The following is a 19,484-nucleotide window of genomic DNA, read 5'->3' as shown; positions in this document are numbered from 1 at the left end:
TATTCTGGAACCTGAGGAGATTCTGTTAAAATTCACAGACTGAGCTTGGACACTGTGGGTTAAATCAGTGCTTGCACATTATAGGAAAACATCCTACTGGATTATGTGAGTGTGGATGTCCTGAAACAGTCAAGCATGTTTTCCTGGAATGTAGCAAATATAATACAGAAAGCAAAACTTTTTATGAAAATTGACTATGAACTAATACGTGATGGAAATCATTGTCAGTTGAGCTGAACTGTAACTGAAATTTTGTGCAAGAGCAATTTAACGCTCCTGCTTAGATCAGCAGGAAGCCGGTGGCCTGCAGAGCGAGCTGTGGTTTCTGCACCTGACAAAGACACTCTACATCCTTGACCTTTAACTGTGAAGTCTTCCAAATGTTAAAATATATTATATTGTTACAGTTCTCAGAATTGTGTTGTGTTGTTATCCAATAGTTTGCTGATGTTCTGGTCGGTGACCATGTATGGATTTTGAGATGTTGATGCTTTAAGACAAATGATATAAAAGTGGAGGCCGGAGAAGCTTCAAGGCTTTTTTTTTCCTTTTTGGCTTTTCTGCCCTTTTTTGGCTTTAGGCCCCTTTTGCATTTTGGCTCTTGGCCCTTTTTTGCCTTCTTTAAATCTTAGAGAGGGTTTTTCTTCTTTTTATCTTTTACATTCAAGTTCTTGTATTTTACTTTTTACATTTTGTAATACTCATTTTTGTAAAAAAAACAAAAAAAAAACAAATAAAACTGGTTTGTATTTTTATACACTCCAAGCAAAGTTCCTGGCTTGTGCTCATCTCTGAGGTCTTCTGGTTAGCAGGACACAAAATATGAAGTGTGATTGTGTCAGTTAAATTTTGTCCTGCGGAGGGCAGTAAAACGCCTCGTAGAAGCAGCAGCAGCAGCAGCAGAAGAAGAAGAAGAAGAAGAAGAAGAAGAAGAAGAAGAAGAAGCAGAAGCAGAAGCAGAAGAAGAAGAAGAAGAAGAAGAAGAAGAAGAGGAGGAAGTAGTAGTAGTACTAGTAGAAGAAGAAGAAGAAGAAGAACGTACGTAAACTGGAAATAGCAGCTCAGAAGAGTTTGCAACTCGTCATGGATACCGAAACATGTAAATTACTCAGGGCTGTCCTCACCATGATGGTTTCAGTTCAGATGTCAGCCGCTGAAGGTGAACTGTCAATATGTGTTTGTTACAGATTTACCTTTTTTTTGCTTTGTCATGCTAGCTGCATGCTAGTCTGTCCGTCCACTGTTTTGATCCAAGCTCAAATATCTCAACAACAATCAGATGGCTTTGCCCATGTTAGCATGCTAAAATGCGAAACGCGTAGTTGTTGATATGTTAAACATTTTACCTGCTAAACATCAAATGTTTTAAATGGAGTTTGTGTCGAGCTTGCTGCCCAAACAGAGACTGTAACAGCAGTACAGATGTGGAGCAGATTTAGTGATTTTACAGAGTTGAGAAGTACTGATGGAACTACAGCTCTTCATATTATCAGGCAGGATGGTCCACTGACTTGTGGCTTTCACAGAGAAAGCTGACTGTCCAAATGCAGTGTGACGAATTGGTCTGGTACAATCTGGTATAGAGGATATTCTGGTGGATCTAATAGAACTTACACAAAGTCACATAGTGGCGGAAGCCAAACAATTTAACATTTTATAAACTAGGCACAAATTTGAAAATAATCTAAAATTCTCAAAGCTCAGTAAATTGTATTTCTCCAGTACCCTACAGTGATGGAAATGCATCACCTTTTTGTTTGCTGCCAGCATTAACCTCCGCTGTCACGAAGTTAATGTTAATGTTAAAGACAAAAATGTCTTTTGTCGTGATGCTAACATTGTTTGTGTTTCACATGCGATAAATTCAAATGTATTTTGTTATGCAAGTGGAGAGAGTCACTTCAAGGCCTCACTGTGGAGCTGTTTGAGCTGTAACTGCTTACAATAAAATAATTTCTTACTATGCTGATCATTGTTTTTGTTTTTGTTCAGACCATTTCGACATCAAAGTGCATCCTGGACAGAATGCCATGCTTCAGTGTCAAGGTCAAGGTGGTACTATCGGAGTGTTACAGTGGATCAGAGCTGACCTAAAGTCAGACGATGGTCGGGTCTTCTTCTACCGAGAGCAGCGCTTAGTTGAGTCTTACCAGCATCCATCTTTTCGTGGTCGAGTGGAGCTGATGGATCCAGAGATGAAGGACGGAAACGCATCTGTGATTCTGAAGAACGTCACCATCAATGACACTGGGACATACGAGTGTCACGTTAAAACGAAAGCAGTGGGGCGGAGTCAGAGAGACGCACCTGAATGCCTCAGCACTATAAACCTGAAGGTTGAAGAATCAGGTGAGTCTGTAGAGGTGATCAGAGGTCAGCAGATAATGTCGGACATGAGATTGAAAAGTTTAGTCACCACCTACCTGACAGATGATACCTCACATCTGTTTCTGTTCTGCAGGTCCCAAAGCTGGAAACACAGCGGGTGGAAAATACACACATGGACATGTTGGAGTAATTCTGTCAGTAACTGCTTTGATTGTAATTGTTCTTGTTGGACTTGTCATCAAGAAATCTAAAGGATGTTTGGAGAAGAATTCAGACGTCCCTGGTGTTGAAGCAGGAGAGCAGTGCCTTCCATAATTATGACAGTTATACTGTGGAAATGACAAAATTATCGGAGGCAGTGTCCTCCATAATTATGACAGTTATACTGTGGAAATGACAAAATTATCGGAGGCAGCGTCCTCCATAATTATGACAGTTATACTGTTGAAATGACAAAATTATCGGAGGCAGCGTCCTCCATAATTATGACAGTTATACTGTCGAAATGACAAAATTATCGGAGGCAGCGTCCTCCATAATGATGACAGTTATACTGTCGAAATGACAAAATTATCGGAGGCAGCGTCCTCCATAATTATGACAGTTATACTGTCAAAATGACAAAATTATCGGAGGCAGCGTCCTCCATAATTATGACAGTTATACTGTCAAAATGACAAAATTATCGGAGGCAGCGTCCTCCATAATTATGACAGTTATACTGTCAAAATGAAAGTATTATCGGAAGCAGGGCCTTCCATAATGTGCAGCTCTTACACTATGTTAGTTTCACTCTTTATTATTATGTATTTAACTGTTTTTTGGTGTCTATTAGAGAAATTGTCAAACTGAGTAGGAATATTTGAGACTCAACTGCTCAGACCTCCCTTCACTTGATCAGGCAGAAAGGAGAGCAGCAATTGTTTTAGACCAGAAATAACTTTTTGTCTGGATAAATTATAATTCTCATGAACAAAGTTGCTTTATATGTTAATTGTGCACTACAACCATTATTTTCTATGCAATTAAAAGTCTAAATGTGAAATACCATTTCACCTGTAGGTGGTGCTAAAAGATTTTCAAAAATTGCAGCTGGAGCAGTAGCCAAAAGCTTGCAGCTCTCACACATTTTCTTCAGAAAATGCACATTCAAGTTATTATTTCCCTGTTTTTTGGCATCTATCTACTTCTGTACTGTTTGTCATACAAAATTAGTTTAAATGCCAAACCGTACATCTTCTTAAGGAGGTATATGCTATTATTTTATTGTAACTTTATTGTACTTAAGTGATTTTTTTATTTTTCTTTTAAAGTATTAAAACTTATAATGGAAAGTCTATGGGAGGAATGTTTTAAAGTTGATATCTCAAAAGAGTGCGAAACTATTCAAACTTCATATACAGGTGTCCCATGTGGAAATACTTAACATATTAAAACATAGTGCCTATAGCGCGACCATGTGGTCAGTTATTTGGCGCTTTACAGTTTGTCTAATAACTCATGAATCGTGAGGCGTGGCAAAACAATATTTGTACAGTGTGTTCATTAGATGAAACTGATTCAACTGATATACGCCACGGCCATTTGCACCTGGAAAAATTTTCCGTTATTTTGGATATTGAGGTAAAAAAAATGTTGCTTCTGTTTGCACATACAGTTGTACTCATTAGTGGCAGAATTTTTTGGACAATATGACTGATAGTGCAGAAAACATTTATTTAGGGATAGTGATCAGGTGAAGCCATTTATTTTCACATAATTGTGCTCTTTTTAAATCATGATGATAACTGAATTCACCCAAATGGCCCTGATCAAAAATGTACATACCCTTGAATGTTTGTCCTGATAATATACACACAAGATGACACACACAGATTTAAATGGCTATGAGGGGTAAGTTTCAACATCTGTGACTTGTTTGATTGTAAGTAGTATCTGTGTATAAATAGTTAATGAGTTTCCCAGCTCTCAAGACCCTGCACATTTCATCCAGGGCTACTCTGACTTTACTGGATACTGAGCAATGGGGAAAGCAAAAGAACTGTCAAAGGACCTGCAAGAAAAAGAAGTTGAACTTTATAAATCAAGAAAAGGATATAAAGAGATATCCAAAGATTTGAAAATGCCAATCAGTAGTGTTCAAGCTCTGATAAAGAAGTGGAAATTAGGAATTAGGGGTTCTGCTGACACCAAGCCACGGTCAGGTAGACCAACAAAGATTTTAGCCACAACTGCCAGGAAAATTGTTCGGGGTGCAAAAAAAAAAAACCCACATGCAACTTCAGCTGAAATACAGAATCCTCTGCAAAAACGTGGTGTGGCTGCTTCAAGATGCACAATAACGAGGTACTTCAACAAAAATGGGCTGCACAGTCAAGTTGCCAGAAACTGCACCAACGCCATAAAACATCCCATTTACAGTCTGCAAAACAGCACCTAGACAAGCCTCAAAACTTCTGGAACAAAGTCATTTGGAGTGATGAGATCAAAATTGAACTTTTTGGTCACAACCATAAACACTATAACACTAATTCTGCCAGGTTATGTAAACTTATGAGTACAACTGTATTTTATCTAATCTATACCAAAATTGGTACATACCATATTTAGAGGACCCCGAACAAAACTTATGTGTTTGTTTTTTGGTATCACTTACCATTTGTCTGTAATTGGTTACCAAACTTTTCAAGGCATGGCCTGATGCACTAAAGGGACCACAACTCTTCAATACTGAATTGGATTGCAACCAAATTTGGGAACGTTGTGCATACAGCCACACTGCATAACTGTGTAATGTTTGATACAATTCTACCCACAGGGGGCACTACTGTAATATTATAACATGATATTTCTGCAATTTTGTTGCCTTTAATAAAATGAAACTCAGTACACAAGTTCTCCATGAGAAACTGCATGATATACTGAATCATAGCACCAACAGACCCACCTTGTGGCCATTAGTGAAACACCAACATGCTGTTTATTAACTGCCATATCTCTTAAATGTAATATTCCATGGTTACCAGATTCAGCAAAGTTGTACAGATGGGGATGCTAAACAAGTCTGTAGCGTTTGATACAATTTCACCTGTAGGTGGTTCTATAATTTTTTTTAAAAATTGCTACTGGAGCAGCAGCTTGCAGACGAAGAGCAATTCAAACGACTGAAAGCTCACAGTGAGGCTCCCCCTGAGGCTGACAGACTCCATGTTAGTGAGTTCACTGCATCCTTTTCTGACACTGTAGAATTTTTGTATCCAACAATAAACTTGAGAATGAACTTTCTGTTTTCCTCCTGTGACGATGACTGTGTTGTGTGTGTTTTTTGGTTAGACTTTACAATGACTCAGCAGGTTTCACCTGCAGCACTATGAATATACATGACGCTCTGGCTCCAACCTCTCAGCAGTTTCTGCCAAATGTAGAGAAAAGTTTCAGCCTCCATCCAGAGTAAGATGATGCCTACACACCACCTGATTTTAATGGTTTATTAAAACACACTTTCTCTGTGTGAGGAGACGTCCAATAGAAACACCTGAACAATCACTTCCATCTCTTCTCTATTTCAGATGAAGATTTGACACAATGGATAATATAACAAGCTTTTAAAATACAACACATTGTTAAAGATGAAACCAGTGGTTTCCAACCTTTTTGGCTTTTGACGTCTTACATAAAGCAGTGTGTAGTCGGGGTCACATTTCACATGTCTATGAGTTGTTAACAGCTCCACCAAATAGTGATTTTTCCCTCTAAACTTCTCACATGCTTTCATTTCAATAAATGTTCAAATGATCCAATATTTCAGCAAAAATCAAAGATTAGAGAAAAAGTCCAAAACCTGAAAACAGATTTGTGTATCAGAACTTTGTTTTTTCTTCTTTCCTCTCCCATTAATCATCTCACGACCCCTAGTTTGGGAACCACTGGACTAAACTAGCTAACTGTATATAAAGTAGTGTAAACTAGCTCCACCTCCAGCAGCTACAACAGTAACATGCTGCTCTGACATTGATGCTTCACTATTAATAATCTAATGATGTCATATATAATAATATATCAGTCAGAGGGACCAAACCACTACTTTTACTGCAATACTTCAACTACTTCAAGCTCATAGTACTTATGTACTTTTACAGCAATACTTTAACTACATCAAACTCATAATACTTATGTACTTTTACTGTAGTAGAATTTTTCATGGAGGGCTTTTACTTCTAATGGAGTATTTTTACATCGCTATATTGATACTTTTACTTCAGTAAAGGATCTGAGTACTTCTTCCAATGTGCATCACTGAGACTTTGACACTACTCCATCCTGATGGATCCCAGTTCAGTCAACCTCGAAGTCTGATTCATCTACTGTAATTCTTTACATCTGAATTGCATATTATAGGCTATGTGGACTCATCAAGGGACTGTAATTCATGATCTTGAAATTGATTAATTAAATGGTTGTTAAGTCTCATGTTCCCAGAGCTCAAACTGGATCACCAACTGGGCTTATTTTGAATCCTCGTCCAACCTTAAAGCACAGGTTCTCAATTTTTCAAGTGTGTCTTAAAACAACAGTTGCGTGTCCATATGAATAGGACTTCTTTAACCTTTTCTTAAAGAGAGTTACCTTTGATAATGACTGTAATGAAAACGGTTCAACAGCAGTAACTGTTTTATTTTTGGTAGGTCTAAAGGAAAAGTTAGAGGATCACCAAAGTCAGTACGATTCATCCTCTAAGGAACATAAATGTTTGTACAAAATTTAATAGAAAATTTGCATACAAATCAGCAACTAAAATGGCTCCTACCTACCTGAACTCCATCATTCAAGTCTAGTCAAAAAATATATGACTAAAGAACAACATAGACCAGTGAAAAACGGTGTTCTCACATTTTAGGAGCATTTACTTAGATTTTTGATCCATGAGGAGCTCTGACTGCCAGGTGATGATGGATAAATGTAGATCATTTTAAAAGATTTTCCTCATGATTCTGTGTCTTTATTACTTCAACTGAAAGACTATCAAATTTACATGAATACATGAAGTCTCTGGAAGTTTGTAACATCTAAGTATGTATTAGATTGAAAAACAGTAAAATAAAACTGTAAGGTTTATATTTTTATTGCAACATCTAGAAAAATATATTTACAATTTCAGGATCTTTACAACATTGCAAATATGATATGGACAAAAACATATTGTAATAAAAGTGCTATTGAATTGTTGTTTCATAATGCAGAGATTAAATGTATATACTTACATTGAAAATATATAAACATTTAGGATCTTATATCATATATAAAATAAAGCCCAAACTTGTGAACATAAAGCATATAGTTACAGTTGTATTTTAAACAGTTCCAGTGATCATAGAGTCCATATTAAAGGCCACTTTAGTCCACTTCCTCAATGGTGGGCCCCTGGGAGCCAGCTCGTGCCTGCTGTCCACAGCTGCCTGCAGGCATTCCTCCCTGATACAACTTGCTGATGACGGGGTTACACACTTTCTCCAGCTCTTTCTGCTGGTGTTGGTACTCCTCTTTATCAGCCAGCTGGTTGTTCTCCAGCCAGCTGATGGTCTCGTCACACTTCTCAATCACCTTCTTCTGGTCCTCCTCGCTGATTTTGCCCTTTATGTTCTCGTCCTGCACACTGCTCTTCATGTTGAAGGTGTAGGACTCCAGCGAGTTCTTCGCAGTGATTCTGTCCCTCTGAAGCTCATCCTCAGCTTTGTATTTTTCACCATCCTGCACCATCCTCTCGATCTCTTCTTTGCTCAGTCGGCCCTTGTCGTTGGTGATGGTGATCTTGTTCTCTTTGCCGGTGCTTTTGTCCACCGCCGACACGTTCAAAATGCCGTTGGCATCGATGTCAAAGGTGACCTCGATCTGTGGGACCCCTCGAGGAGCAGGTGGGAGTCCTGTCAGCTCAAACTTGCCCAGCAGATTGTTGTCTTTGGTCATGGCTCTCTCCCCTTCGTAGACCTGGATGAGGACCCCGGGCTGGTTGTCAGAGTAGGTGGTGAAGGTCTGGGTTTGTTTAGCAGGGATGGTGGTGTTACGTTTAATCAGGGATGTCATGACTCCTCCGGCTGTCTCGATACCCAGGGACAGAGGTGCCACATCCAGCAGCAACAGGTCCTGAACGTTGCCTGAGGTATCACCTGTGAGAATGGCGGCCTGGACGGCGGCACCGTAAGCTACCGCCTCGTCTGGGTTGATGCTCTTGTTCAGCTCCCTGCCATTGAAGAAATCCTGCAGGAGTTTCTGGATTTTGGGGATTCGGGTGGAGCCTCCAACCAGAACGATGTCATGGATCTGTCCTTTGTCCATTTTGGCATCCCTCAGGGCTTTCTCCACTGGCTCTAATGTTCCCCTGAACAGGTCAGAGCACAGCTCCTCAAAACGAGCCCTGGTGATGGAGGTGTAGAAGTCAATACCTTCAAACAGAGAGTCGATCTCAATGCTGGCCTGGGAGCTGGAGGACAGGGTTCTCTTGGCCCTCTCACAAGCTGTGCGCAGCCTCCTCAATGCTCTCTTGTTATGACTGATGTCCTTCTTGTGTTTCCTCTTGAACTCCTCCACAAAATGGTTGACCATGCGGTTGTCAAAGTCTTCTCCGCCCAGGTGAGTGTCTCCAGCTGTGGCTTTGACCTCAAAGATACCATCTTCAATTGTCAGGATGGACACGTCAAAGGTGCCTCCGCCCAGGTCAAAGATCAGGACGTTACGTTTTGCTGACTTGCCTTTGTCCAGACCATACGCGATGGCAGCTGCTGTGGGCTCATTGATGATCCTCAGGACATTCAGTCCTGCGATGACGCCTGCGTCTTTAGTGGCCTGACGCTGTGAGTCGTTGAAGTATGCCGGGACTGTGATGACTGCGTTGGACACCGTTTGGCCGAGGTAGGCCTCAGCAATCTCCTTCATCTTCACCAGGACCATGGAGGAGACCTCCTCAGGGTTGAAGGTTTTGTTCTCCCCTTTGTATTCCACTTGAATTTTGGGCTTTCCTCCATCTCCGACCACCTTGAAGGGCCAGTGCTTCATGTCCGCCTGCACCACTGGCTCATCAAACTTTCTTCCAATCAGTCGTTTGGCATCAAACACAGTGTTGCTGGGGTTCAAAGCCACCTGGTTCTTGGCTGCGTCCCCGATCAGCCTCTCGGTGTCCGTGAACGCCACATAGCTGGGGGTGGTCCTGTTGCCCTGGTCATTGGCGATGATTTCTACTTTTCCGTGCTGGAAAACCCCCACACAGGAGTAGGTGGTACCCAGGTCAATGCCGATAGCTACGCCTTTGCCTGCAGACATCTTGGTTGTTTTGAATTTGTGTCCTAAAGATGCAGAGACAGAAATTAGAAAGTGAAGTTAGAAACGTAACACAACATATATCAGTGTTAAGCCAGCAGCTGAACTAGAGAGACTGAATTAATGAAGTTCTGAATTAATCGTTTAAGTTTTGTTCATCCCAAAATCTCTTTACTACTGCCTTGGTATGTAATTTTCTGGTCAGGTCTACTGAATAAAACATGTCATACTTCAAAATACTGCATCACTTCCTATAAATTATCACCTATAATTACAGTTTCTCTTTAACGTTGATTGCAGTAATGCAGAAATTTTAAAAAAATGTTTGTGATGAGTCTAAATACTTAAAATGAATGTCACAGAACTGTAGTTCAATCTGAAGAACAAAGCAGCATTAAATTGACAGTTTTTGAGATGGAGTTTGGTCATTATTTATTCTTCCTATTATATATTCTTCTTATTTAATTATTTGTCATTATTAATATTGTTGAGGTTGAAGCATAAATACATCTACTGAATGAAAAATGTCATACTCCAAAATATTATATCACTTAGGACAGTAGCTACAACAAGAAAGCAATGATCTTTCCAAAATTGGCATCTTATAAATTGTTGCTCATAATTATTACAGCCTCTCTTCAAGGTCAATTACAGAAATGTAATTAACATTTTTCAGGAAAGCTCATACAAACTATTTATCTACATATATACTGCAACTTCTATACACCATAACTGTATAAATGAATGTAAATATCAAATATTGTCATAAAACTACTTTTGTCATCAGAAACAAAGTGTGAACTTACAGTTAAGCCTTGAGTTGTGTGTGTTTTGAAGAGGATTGATCTTCTCCTTCCTCTCTGGATCTTCTGCTGGTTTGATCTGTTTCTGTCTCTGTTTCTGTCTCTTATATCTGAGGAAGTCGACTGTCTGGCTGTTTCTAGACATTTCACACACAAACTGTCAAGTCAGCATCAATGCAAGGCAGAACTTCCTGTTACTGACTTCAAGATAAAATGCCTCCTAATGAACACAAGCTGTAGTAAGTGGGAATGAACACACACTCGTCTTATTGTGAAACCAACATCTTGTACTAACTCTGACCGCTTGATGCAGATTTTACCAGAAGTCTCTCGAATCAACCTGAAAGTGGAGAAAAACCCAGAAAAATCTAGACAGAAACTTTTATTTCTCTCTTATACATTTTATGTGTCTCTGTCTTTTGCTTTTATCTTGTTTCATTTTAAATTCAAGTGACTGGTTTTACTAGTTTTTCATTTTTTTCACTGTGTACCTCGGGACCGCACTGCCCGCCCTCCCACCTGTTTTGCACGTTATTTATCAAACAAAAAAAGAAATTGTCTGCACTTATTCTCATATGTAATATTCATTTCATTTCATCTGTATGTAACTTATACATGCTTTATCCCTTGTACCTTATTTGTAAATCTTGCCTCGTTCTTTTTACTTTAATTTTCAATTCAATTCAATTTTATTTATACAGCGTCCAATCATAACAAAGTTATTTCCGGGCACTTTCCACATAGAGCAGGTCTGGACCGTACTCTTCACTTGGCAACAGCGGCAAGGAAAATCTCCCCTTTAACGGGAAGAAACCTCAAGCAGAACCGGACTCTAGGTGGGCGCCATCTGCCTCGACCGGTTGGCTTGAAAGAGGGAGAGGGGAGAGAGACACGGAGAAGCATAATAACAGCAATAATAACAATAATAACGATAGTAATAATAATAATAACAATACATTTATTATCTGTATATTTTTGTGTTTATATAACAATATATCTCACATATTCTCGCCTGTAAATATTGCTTCATCAGTACTTTATTCTACTATTTGAACTTTCTGGTTGGATGCAAATATTGTATTACAAAAAGCAGTGTGTAGTCGGGGTCACATTTCACATGTCTATGAGTTGTTAACAGCTCCACCAAATAGTGATTTTTCCCTCTAAACTTCTCACATGCTTTCATTTCAATAAATGTCCAAATGATCCAATATTTCAGCAAAAATCAAAGATTAGAGAAAAAGTCCAAAAACTGAAAACAGATTTGTGTATCAGAACTTTGTTTTTTCTTCTTTCCTCTCCCATTAATCATCTCACGACCCCTCAGATTTATCTGCTGACCCTTTGGAGTGGCCCGACCCCTAGTTTGGGAACCACTGGACTAAACTAGCTAACTGTATATAAAGTAGTGTAAACTAGCTCCACCTCCAGCAGCTACAACAGTAACATGCTGCTCTAACACTGATGCTTCATTATTAATAATCTAATGACGTCATATCAAAATCAATATATCAATCAGTCATTTGAATACTTCTTCTACTACTGTGATATAAAAGTATAGGTCTATATATGTTTGTATACTGTATACACATATATTTGTGATATATGTAATATATAAAGCTGAGAGAAGGAGAAGAGGAAACAAGGAGTTGAGGAAAGGCCAGCAGAGGGTGCTGTCTGCTCTGAAACCTGCCTCCTGCACTGTTGAGATCACAACATTCAGTCACTACAGGTGCAGATTTAGCCATATCTCACCACTGGCTGTGGTATGTTGAGATTACATCACAGCTAAGTTTCCCCCTTCACTATGATATAATCACAATATACCATGGCCAGTCTTGAGATACTGCTTTCATAAAATGGTTACCAAATATCCCAAAAAGAAATTATAGAGACAATCCAATAAAAACTGTTTTATTAAATAACAGTTGCATTACTAGAGTCATTTGCAAGAAAGTAGTCCCCGGCTGCCTGTGGTTGCTATGCAACATTAATAAACTGCTCAACCAATGTTCAAGCTAGTCAGTCACATTCATTTGGAATTTATAAAGGTAAGGAAGTGGGTGGGAAAAAGTATAATACTACATTACCCATGAGTCTTAGAGGATGTTGCAATGGAGACATCTCCATTGAGAGCTGTGAAATCAAAGTTTCAGAACAAAACATCTTTGTAAAATAAAAAGTTTTACAAAGATGAACCTCTAACTTTACTCTGTCAGTCAGTCACACAGCAAGAGAGTCTGAAGCTCTCTGATTGGATGTTATTGACAGCAGTGCACTATGGGAGTTGCAGTTTGTTGTTATGAAAACAGTCTGACCTCTGACTTTTTCTGAATGATACAGAGTTTTTAAAGCTCAGTGTTTTATTGTTTGTACTGATTATTCTGTGTGCGCAGTGTGTTTCAGTGGGTTGTGTGTGTGTGGTGTTCTGTGTGTCACTGTGTTGATTCTCCCCCTCCACATGGACAGCAACTCTGTGTTTCCACGCTGCCTGCACATCTCCACCAATCAGAAGCTGGTCTGCACCTATACACTGGGTAACACACACACACACACACACACACACACACACACACACAAACACACACACACATTCACACACACAAAGCCACTCAGTGGTTCTCGTTTCCACCTCTTCAGGCCTTGAAAAATCAAGTGAAATCCTTCAAGTGAGATAATATGAGACGAAAAAACAGTCTGATATCATTATAAGGAGCCAGGCTGAATCAGAGCTCAGTTACTCTCTATAAACTGAAGATGTAAAGAGAAACCTGAAGTACAGTGAACTCATCTGTCCCTCCAGGATTACTGCAGCCAAAAATGTTTGATTCTGTAACGGCTTTTCTCAAAAATTGAGATACAATTTGCAATATTTTATGTGCATTTTTGTGGTAAAATTGCGGGAATTTGGAAAAATTGCAAGCAAAGAAAAATAATTAGATTATTTTTTAAACTCCTACCAATGGAGAGTCATATGTTATGACTTCATTGGATAAAAAGCATCATGCATATCACAGCAACAACAATATTTCATTGTTCATGTTAAATGTATTTTCTGAACATGAGAACCATGGGCTCAAAGTCATATAAAAGAGTCACACGTTGTCTGATGATTTGGACATTTCATGTGGAAAAGTTGTAATAATTTAGCAAAATTTAAAGCTCTTGCCAATATGGCAGAGATTTCTTGAATTTGTGTTAATTTATTGCAGTTGCAATACACAGTTTCCTGGAGGGACTGATAGAAACAAATGTAAATTAACGATTCCTTCAAATTTAGCATTCAGTATACTTATTTTGTTCCTTCATCATTTTAATTTTCAGTTATTTTTTTGGCAAATCAATATATCCATTTGTCAATAAAACATCAGAAAACAGAGAAAAATTCCCAGAAGACCAAACAATAGTCCAGAACAACAGGGTTGATCATTTTCTCAGTTGATTTATCATTTTGTCTGTAAAACGTCATAAAATTTTGTTTTGTTCGATCAATACTTGTTCTGTCACAGAAGAGCTTCAAATCATCACATCTGAGAAGCTTGAAACAGAATTTTTTTAGCAACTAAAACAATTATTCAATTATCAATTATCATTCCCACTCTAACATTAGTCTAAAAATCTGATAGCATCCATTTAATAATTTGTGCTTCCGATTTAATAATTTGTGCTCTTGATTGAACCTTTTTGCCTGTTCCTCTCTCTCTCCTCTTCCCCAAACCAAATGATAACTAAACACACACAGAAAACATCTTTATTTTTATTTGTACGGCTGAGATTCCTCTACGACATCTGAACCAAACAAACATGAACAATAACACGACTCACAGCAGAATGGAAACAAACATGTCAACTGCTCTGTACGTGACATTTGTCCATGAGTCTGTATTATTACCAAACAAGTTAAGCTAAGTCGGTCTTCTCTGAGTTATCAGGCTTCACTAAACCTGACTCTGTTAATCCTGATAACTGCTCAAACGCAGCTGTTCACGTGATCAGAATACAAGAGTTTAAAGTGAGACTGTTGCTGCTGCTGAAGTCTGAGATGAAGTTCAACATGGTGGATGTACAAGTCAAACTAGAACATGTGGCGTTCCACAGGGACATGTTTCGGCTCCTCTGTTGTTTTTCATTTTAGCTTCACTTCAGAACAACAGCACATCGGTCCAATTCAGAAATGATGCTCTGTGGTGACAGAGGTGATGATGTCATCATCATCAGCCAATCCCTGCTCAGCTTGGGTGGGCAGGGGCATTGCCATGGAGACAGGTAGGTCGTTTCCTATTGTATGAGGAGTTACTGATCAAATTTAGAAACATTTTCAAGAACACAACTGACAGAGGCAAAGATCGATTGTAACTAACGTAATCAACACCATATAACTGATAGAGATACTGTGTAACACTTGATTGATTGATTGATTGACTGATTGGTTGGTTGACTGATTGATTGATTGATTGATTGATTGATTGATTGATTGATTGATTGATTGATTGATAGTTGCTGAATGGCTGTATGCCTGCAAGGTGAGTGAATGATTACCTGTGGGCCTGTGTCTATACAAAGACACCATGAGGAGAGTGGAGATGAAGTATGGACAGAACACCACGAGGTGGCAGACCAGTCTGAACACAAGGGGTGGGGCTGCTGAAACAGGGGGTGGGGTTGTTGAAACAGGGGTCGTGGCTATGGTTGCAGGTTTACCTACAGAGAGAATCACACCTGGTCATGTCAATAGGTAAATAGCATGAACTAATGTCATACTGTATACCTGACAAAGTCAAACTTTGTCATCACCTTTAAGCTTTTTCTCCTTCTTTTATCTAACCAATCAATGTTAAAATCACAGAAAATTAATGCTTCTGATTTATGGGAAGTTATTCTTAGTAATTTCTCTAAATTATCATAGAAGGTTCTGTCACAAGCAGGAGAGTCATACAAACCCATGATATGAAACTGCATCCATGGTGATAAACAGACATGAAGACATTCAAATTGTACATTATATTCCATTTCTGTACACTCCATTGAGTTTCTTATATAGATTACAACCAGTTTTTCTATCTTTCTGAAAAAATGTATACCAAGGGACGTCAATACAAAGTTTGCATGATTTTCAGTGGGAAGAGTGAACATGTGGATGAAATAAGTGGTGAAATGAAAGGTAACTTCCTCACCTGCGACAGTGATCCAGCTGGGTGGAGACTCTCCATGACTGCTGTTGTGACACTTGTAGAGGCCTTCATCAGACTTAGAAACATGGTGGATGGTCATGTGACCTTTAGGCTCAGTCCTGATGAGGGAGCCATCTTTATAGAAATCAGCTGGGAGGTCAGAGGTCTTTGTTTTACAGTGCAGAGTGACATCATCTCCCTCCATCACAGGGAGAACGGGACTCTGCAGGATCACTGATCCATCTGAACACAGAGACAAACTACAGCATTTCATCATTTACACTCAGCTTCATCAATACTAACTCCACAGTCTGATCTTACCAGTGACAGTGATGCTGATGCTGTTACTGGTTGCTCCCTCTCCGGACTCACACCAGTAAACTCCACTGTCCCACGTGATGATGTAGCCGATGTTGCAGGAGGAACCAGCTGGTTCTCCCCAGATGCCACACTCTGTCCGGGTGTCTTTGGTTGTGTTCCTCTTCAGCGTCCATCCAGCAGAGCTGTCATCCTCTTCACAGCTCAGAGAGATGGACATCCATTGGAAAAACTGGGAGCTGCTGGGACTCACAGTCAGACCAGCTGTGGCGTATTCAGAGTATAAACTAAATGATGACATGTTATGCTGATGACACTGTTGTTTATTGCATTGCAAACTCTCACAGCTTCAACCTGCATTCACAACTCTCTCCACTGTGTGTCATAATAAATGAACAACATACATTAAAAGGACATACATTATAAGGATACATTATGTTGCCTTTTGTCTTTGACAGTTGATTTGTTTTTCATTGTGAAAAAAGTGAAAGTTCCCCAAACTTCCTCCTGAAAACTAATGACAGTCTTTGAATTTAGCAGTGGTGGAAGAAGTACTCAGATATTTTACCACAGTAAAAGTACCAATACAGCAATTTAAAAATACTCCATTACAAGTTAAAGTCCTGCATGAAAATCCTACTACAGTAAAAGTACACAAGTATTATGAGCTTGATGTAGTTAAAATATTGCAGTAAAAGTACACAAGCATTATCAGCTTGATGTAGTTAAAGTATTGCAGTAAAAGTAGTGGTTTGGTCCCTCTGACTGATATATTATTATATATATGACGTTAAATATGTAATCAAGGTTTTGTTTTGCTGCTGCAGATCAGAAGAGATTTATTAATGAAAGACAAGCCTTTCATGCTGTATAATACATGAAGGGTCCATAATATTATTCATGCAGAGAAAGATGCTCCACATGTGGAAAGTATCACGACTGCAACTAATGATTATTTTCATCACTGATTTAAAGAGTTTTGCACAGACTTACAGTCACAACTCAAAGATACAGTTTAATATCATTTATATGTTTAAAAAGACAGAGCAAAATCCTTCCTGTCCTCCCTACATCAGACCAGCCTTTACTTATAATGTCCTGTTTACAGGTATATTTTCATATAATATCTGTCATATGTTCATGAGATATCTCTGTGTTTCTATAAAAGATTTAAAGTGCCTAAATTAAATAAATTAAACAATGCAATAAAGTGAAATACATTGTAATATGCATTTCTTTTTATGTATGCATCCACTGTGTTGTGATTCAATTAAAAAATATATTTTAAAAGGACAATTATTTAGTTTTTAGTCCTTTATAACTGCAGTTTTTTTTCATTATGAAAACAACTCACAGTGTTTGTTTCAGTGTTGAAGACAAAAAACAAAATGTCTGACCTGTAATTTTGACAGTAAATGCGTACATGCAGTCAAAAGGAAATGCAAATAAGAATATGTGCTGTGTTTCACTTTATTTCTTTGTTTGACTTGTTTTCATTTATTTTAAATCTCTTCTTCCTGCTGCTGTGTATGTTGATATATTTTATATAATATGTGCACTAACCTTGAGTGTGTCTGCAGAAGAGCATTGTGGTCAGACCTGAAGGGAAATGACAGTCAGGTTTGAAGTTTCACTCGTTAGCAGAGAAAACAACTTCATTTAAACCAATACTGACTATAAGTTTCAGCCTTAATACTGTAAGGACGTAGTAAACAAGACTTCAAACACGACAACATACAACCTGCTTCACAAAACAAAAAAAACATAAAACAGATGGAAAGGATTTTAAAAAAAGAGAGAGTCAAACAAACAGGTTTAAAAACATAGAATGAAGGTTGTGGTTGAAAGGACATTTTTGAAACAATGAGTTGATTCCTAACATTAAACTTTACTTACAGAGCAGCCACTGAAGAGATGTTTGCTCCATTCTGCCGTCCAGTCATATGAGACCAAACACTTCTTCTTCTTCTTCTTCTTCCTGTTCTAGGTGATGTGTAGTTTTCTCTGCAGCAGGTGGCAGATAGACCAAGCAGGTGAGCTGAAAACATCTCAGGAGCTCTGTTAAAGGTCTCACCTGAAGAAGGGAAATAAAAGATAAAACACAGACATGTTAAAATGAGTGAAGAAGCATCCATCACTGCAGCCACACTTAGACACATAGGAAGTTGAAATATGTGAGTTTTGTATGTTGACACATTAAATGTCCTGAGTGTGTCTGTAACATCACTGAGCATGCTAAGAGCATACGTATTAGTATTAGAGATGTGCTGGTATACTGTTTTTATGATATACTGCAATGAAACTTGCTCACGGCTCAATACCACCAACCATTTCATTACCACCATTACTATGATTATGGTCACTGTCAGAGGATACCTTGAACACAGAGCAGCTGTCCTGCCTTCATCAGCTGTTTTCATTTTAATTTGTTTAAGGAAGCAGCTTTCTACTGTCACACAGAGAACCAGATTCCTGACTGTCAGCTCTAGCTGCTCTGGCCATGACTCTGTATTTTAACATGAGCCAACAACCCACTGCAGTGTGGCTAGCTTACGTGATGATGTGGATAGGGTGTGCAAAGGAGCAGTCTAATTTTTAAACATGAATGTAACCATTAACACCCAGCAGATAACACTGACTGAAAAGTAATTGACCAATTTCATCAGGAAAAATTCATGAATTTTCTAAATATGAATGTGCATGTATCCAACCCCCCAGGAGCAGTGCTGGGGTGTGAAGCCGGGCTGTCACTTTTTAGTGACTCTGGTAGGAAAGGCAACACATTTTGGTTACAACTTCAAAAATGAAGCATTTTGGATTTGACTGGCTTCTTCTCCATAGCTACAGCAGCTAAGAATCATGGGTAGTGTAGTATTTAGAGCTTTCCGCCAAAATGATGGAAAAATACATGATAATGTAAACTGGTTCAGAATTTAAACCTGAGTATCTGTGCTCAGTAACATCAAGGAGATTAAATAAAGAAACATCAGAAACATGAATACAGAAAGAGGAAAAACATCTCAGGAACCAGCAGCTCTATTCTACCCTCTGCTAGAGTTTCAGCCTGTAAACAACGTGATTCAAATCAAACCAATAATGGCGTTACCAAGAAACTGATGACACTCATTTGCTCCATGAAATAAAAATTGAATCCTATCAATGCAAATGGGTACAGACATCAGGTACCCATTTCGGTTATAGTCCTATTGTGTGAACAGAGTTGAGCTCAGAGGAAGGTCAGACACAACAACAGAAACAGAGACAGTGATGAACGACCACTGACCACAGTTTCCTGAAACAGATGCAGATTTCTACTTAAGTGGAACAACAGTAATTTCCTGAGTGCTTTTTTTCTGAGCTAAGATTCTGAAGAAGCAGTAGGCTTACTGTGTCCTCATTTAAAAATCAGATTAATGCGGCGGCGTGTCTGGTCTTCAACCAGCCCAAAACAGCACACGTCACCCAGCTATTCATATCCCTCCACTGGCTCCCAGTTGCTGCCTGCATCAAATTCAAAACCCTGACACTTGCTTACAAAACAGCAACTAAAATG

General features: G+C 38.8%; 3 protein-coding genes across 4 annotated transcripts in view; 1 reads left to right on the top strand and 2 right to left on the bottom strand.

Moving 5' to 3' along the window:
* Positions 1 to 967: 967 nt before the first annotated feature.
* LOC121884534 (coxsackievirus and adenovirus receptor-like) overlaps positions 968 to 19,484 on the top strand; it is a 25,043-nt gene continuing 6,526 nt past the window's right edge. The window contains exons 1-3 of one of the 2 annotated variants that reach the window (XM_042393405.1): positions 968 to 1,159; positions 1,993 to 2,349; positions 2,462 to 2,560. In XM_042393405.1, the coding sequence (XP_042249339.1) occupies positions 1,084 to 1,159; positions 1,993 to 2,349; positions 2,462 to 2,560 (532 nt within the window). In that variant the 5' untranslated portion in view covers positions 968 to 1,083. Of the gene's footprint in view, positions 1,160 to 1,992; positions 2,350 to 2,461; positions 3,374 to 19,484 lie in introns of those variants that run through there. The other variant, XM_042393406.1, reaches the window with a different exon arrangement.
* LOC121884464 (heat shock 70 kDa protein 1-like) lies at positions 7,435 to 10,486 on the bottom strand. The gene is made up of 2 exons (XM_042393299.1): positions 10,446 to 10,486; positions 7,435 to 9,665 (listed from the first exon to the last, which is right to left on the bottom strand). The coding sequence occupies exon 2, from the start codon at positions 9,640 to 9,642 to the stop codon at positions 7,723 to 7,725; it is 1,920 nt and encodes a 639-aa protein (XP_042249233.1). The 5' UTR covers positions 9,643 to 9,665; positions 10,446 to 10,486; the 3' UTR covers positions 7,435 to 7,722.
* The window catches only part of LOC121884524 (Fc receptor-like protein 5), an 18,910-nt gene continuing 13,615 nt past the window's right edge, over positions 14,190 to 19,484 (bottom strand). Inside the window, exons 4-9 of the mRNA XM_042393386.1 lie at positions 17,828 to 18,005; positions 17,495 to 17,530; positions 15,935 to 16,195; positions 15,617 to 15,856; positions 14,982 to 15,143; positions 14,190 to 14,720 (exon numbers count right to left, since the gene is read on the bottom strand). Of these exons, the coding sequence (XP_042249320.1) occupies positions 14,611 to 14,720; positions 14,982 to 15,143; positions 15,617 to 15,856; positions 15,935 to 16,195; positions 17,495 to 17,530; positions 17,828 to 17,858 (840 nt within the window). The 5' untranslated portion in view covers positions 17,859 to 18,005 and the 3' untranslated portion in view covers positions 14,190 to 14,610. The remainder of the gene's footprint in view (positions 14,721 to 14,981; positions 15,144 to 15,616; positions 15,857 to 15,934; positions 16,196 to 17,494; positions 17,531 to 17,827; positions 18,006 to 19,484) is intronic.

Source organism: Thunnus maccoyii, chromosome 18 (genome assembly GCF_910596095.1).
Source record: "Thunnus maccoyii chromosome 18, fThuMac1.1, whole genome shotgun sequence".
In the NCBI taxonomy this organism is placed as follows: Eukaryota; Metazoa; Chordata; class Actinopteri; order Scombriformes; family Scombridae; genus Thunnus; species Thunnus maccoyii.
The sequence above is the reverse complement of the archived record's forward strand: the minus strand, read 5'-3'. Positions and strand labels throughout refer to the sequence as shown.

What these genes read in the sequence shown, in the direction of transcription:
- LOC121884464 (XM_042393299.1), bottom strand. Translation starts at nt 9,642, where the DNA reads ATGTCTGCAGGCAAAGGCGTAGCTATCGGCATTGACCTGGGTACCACC.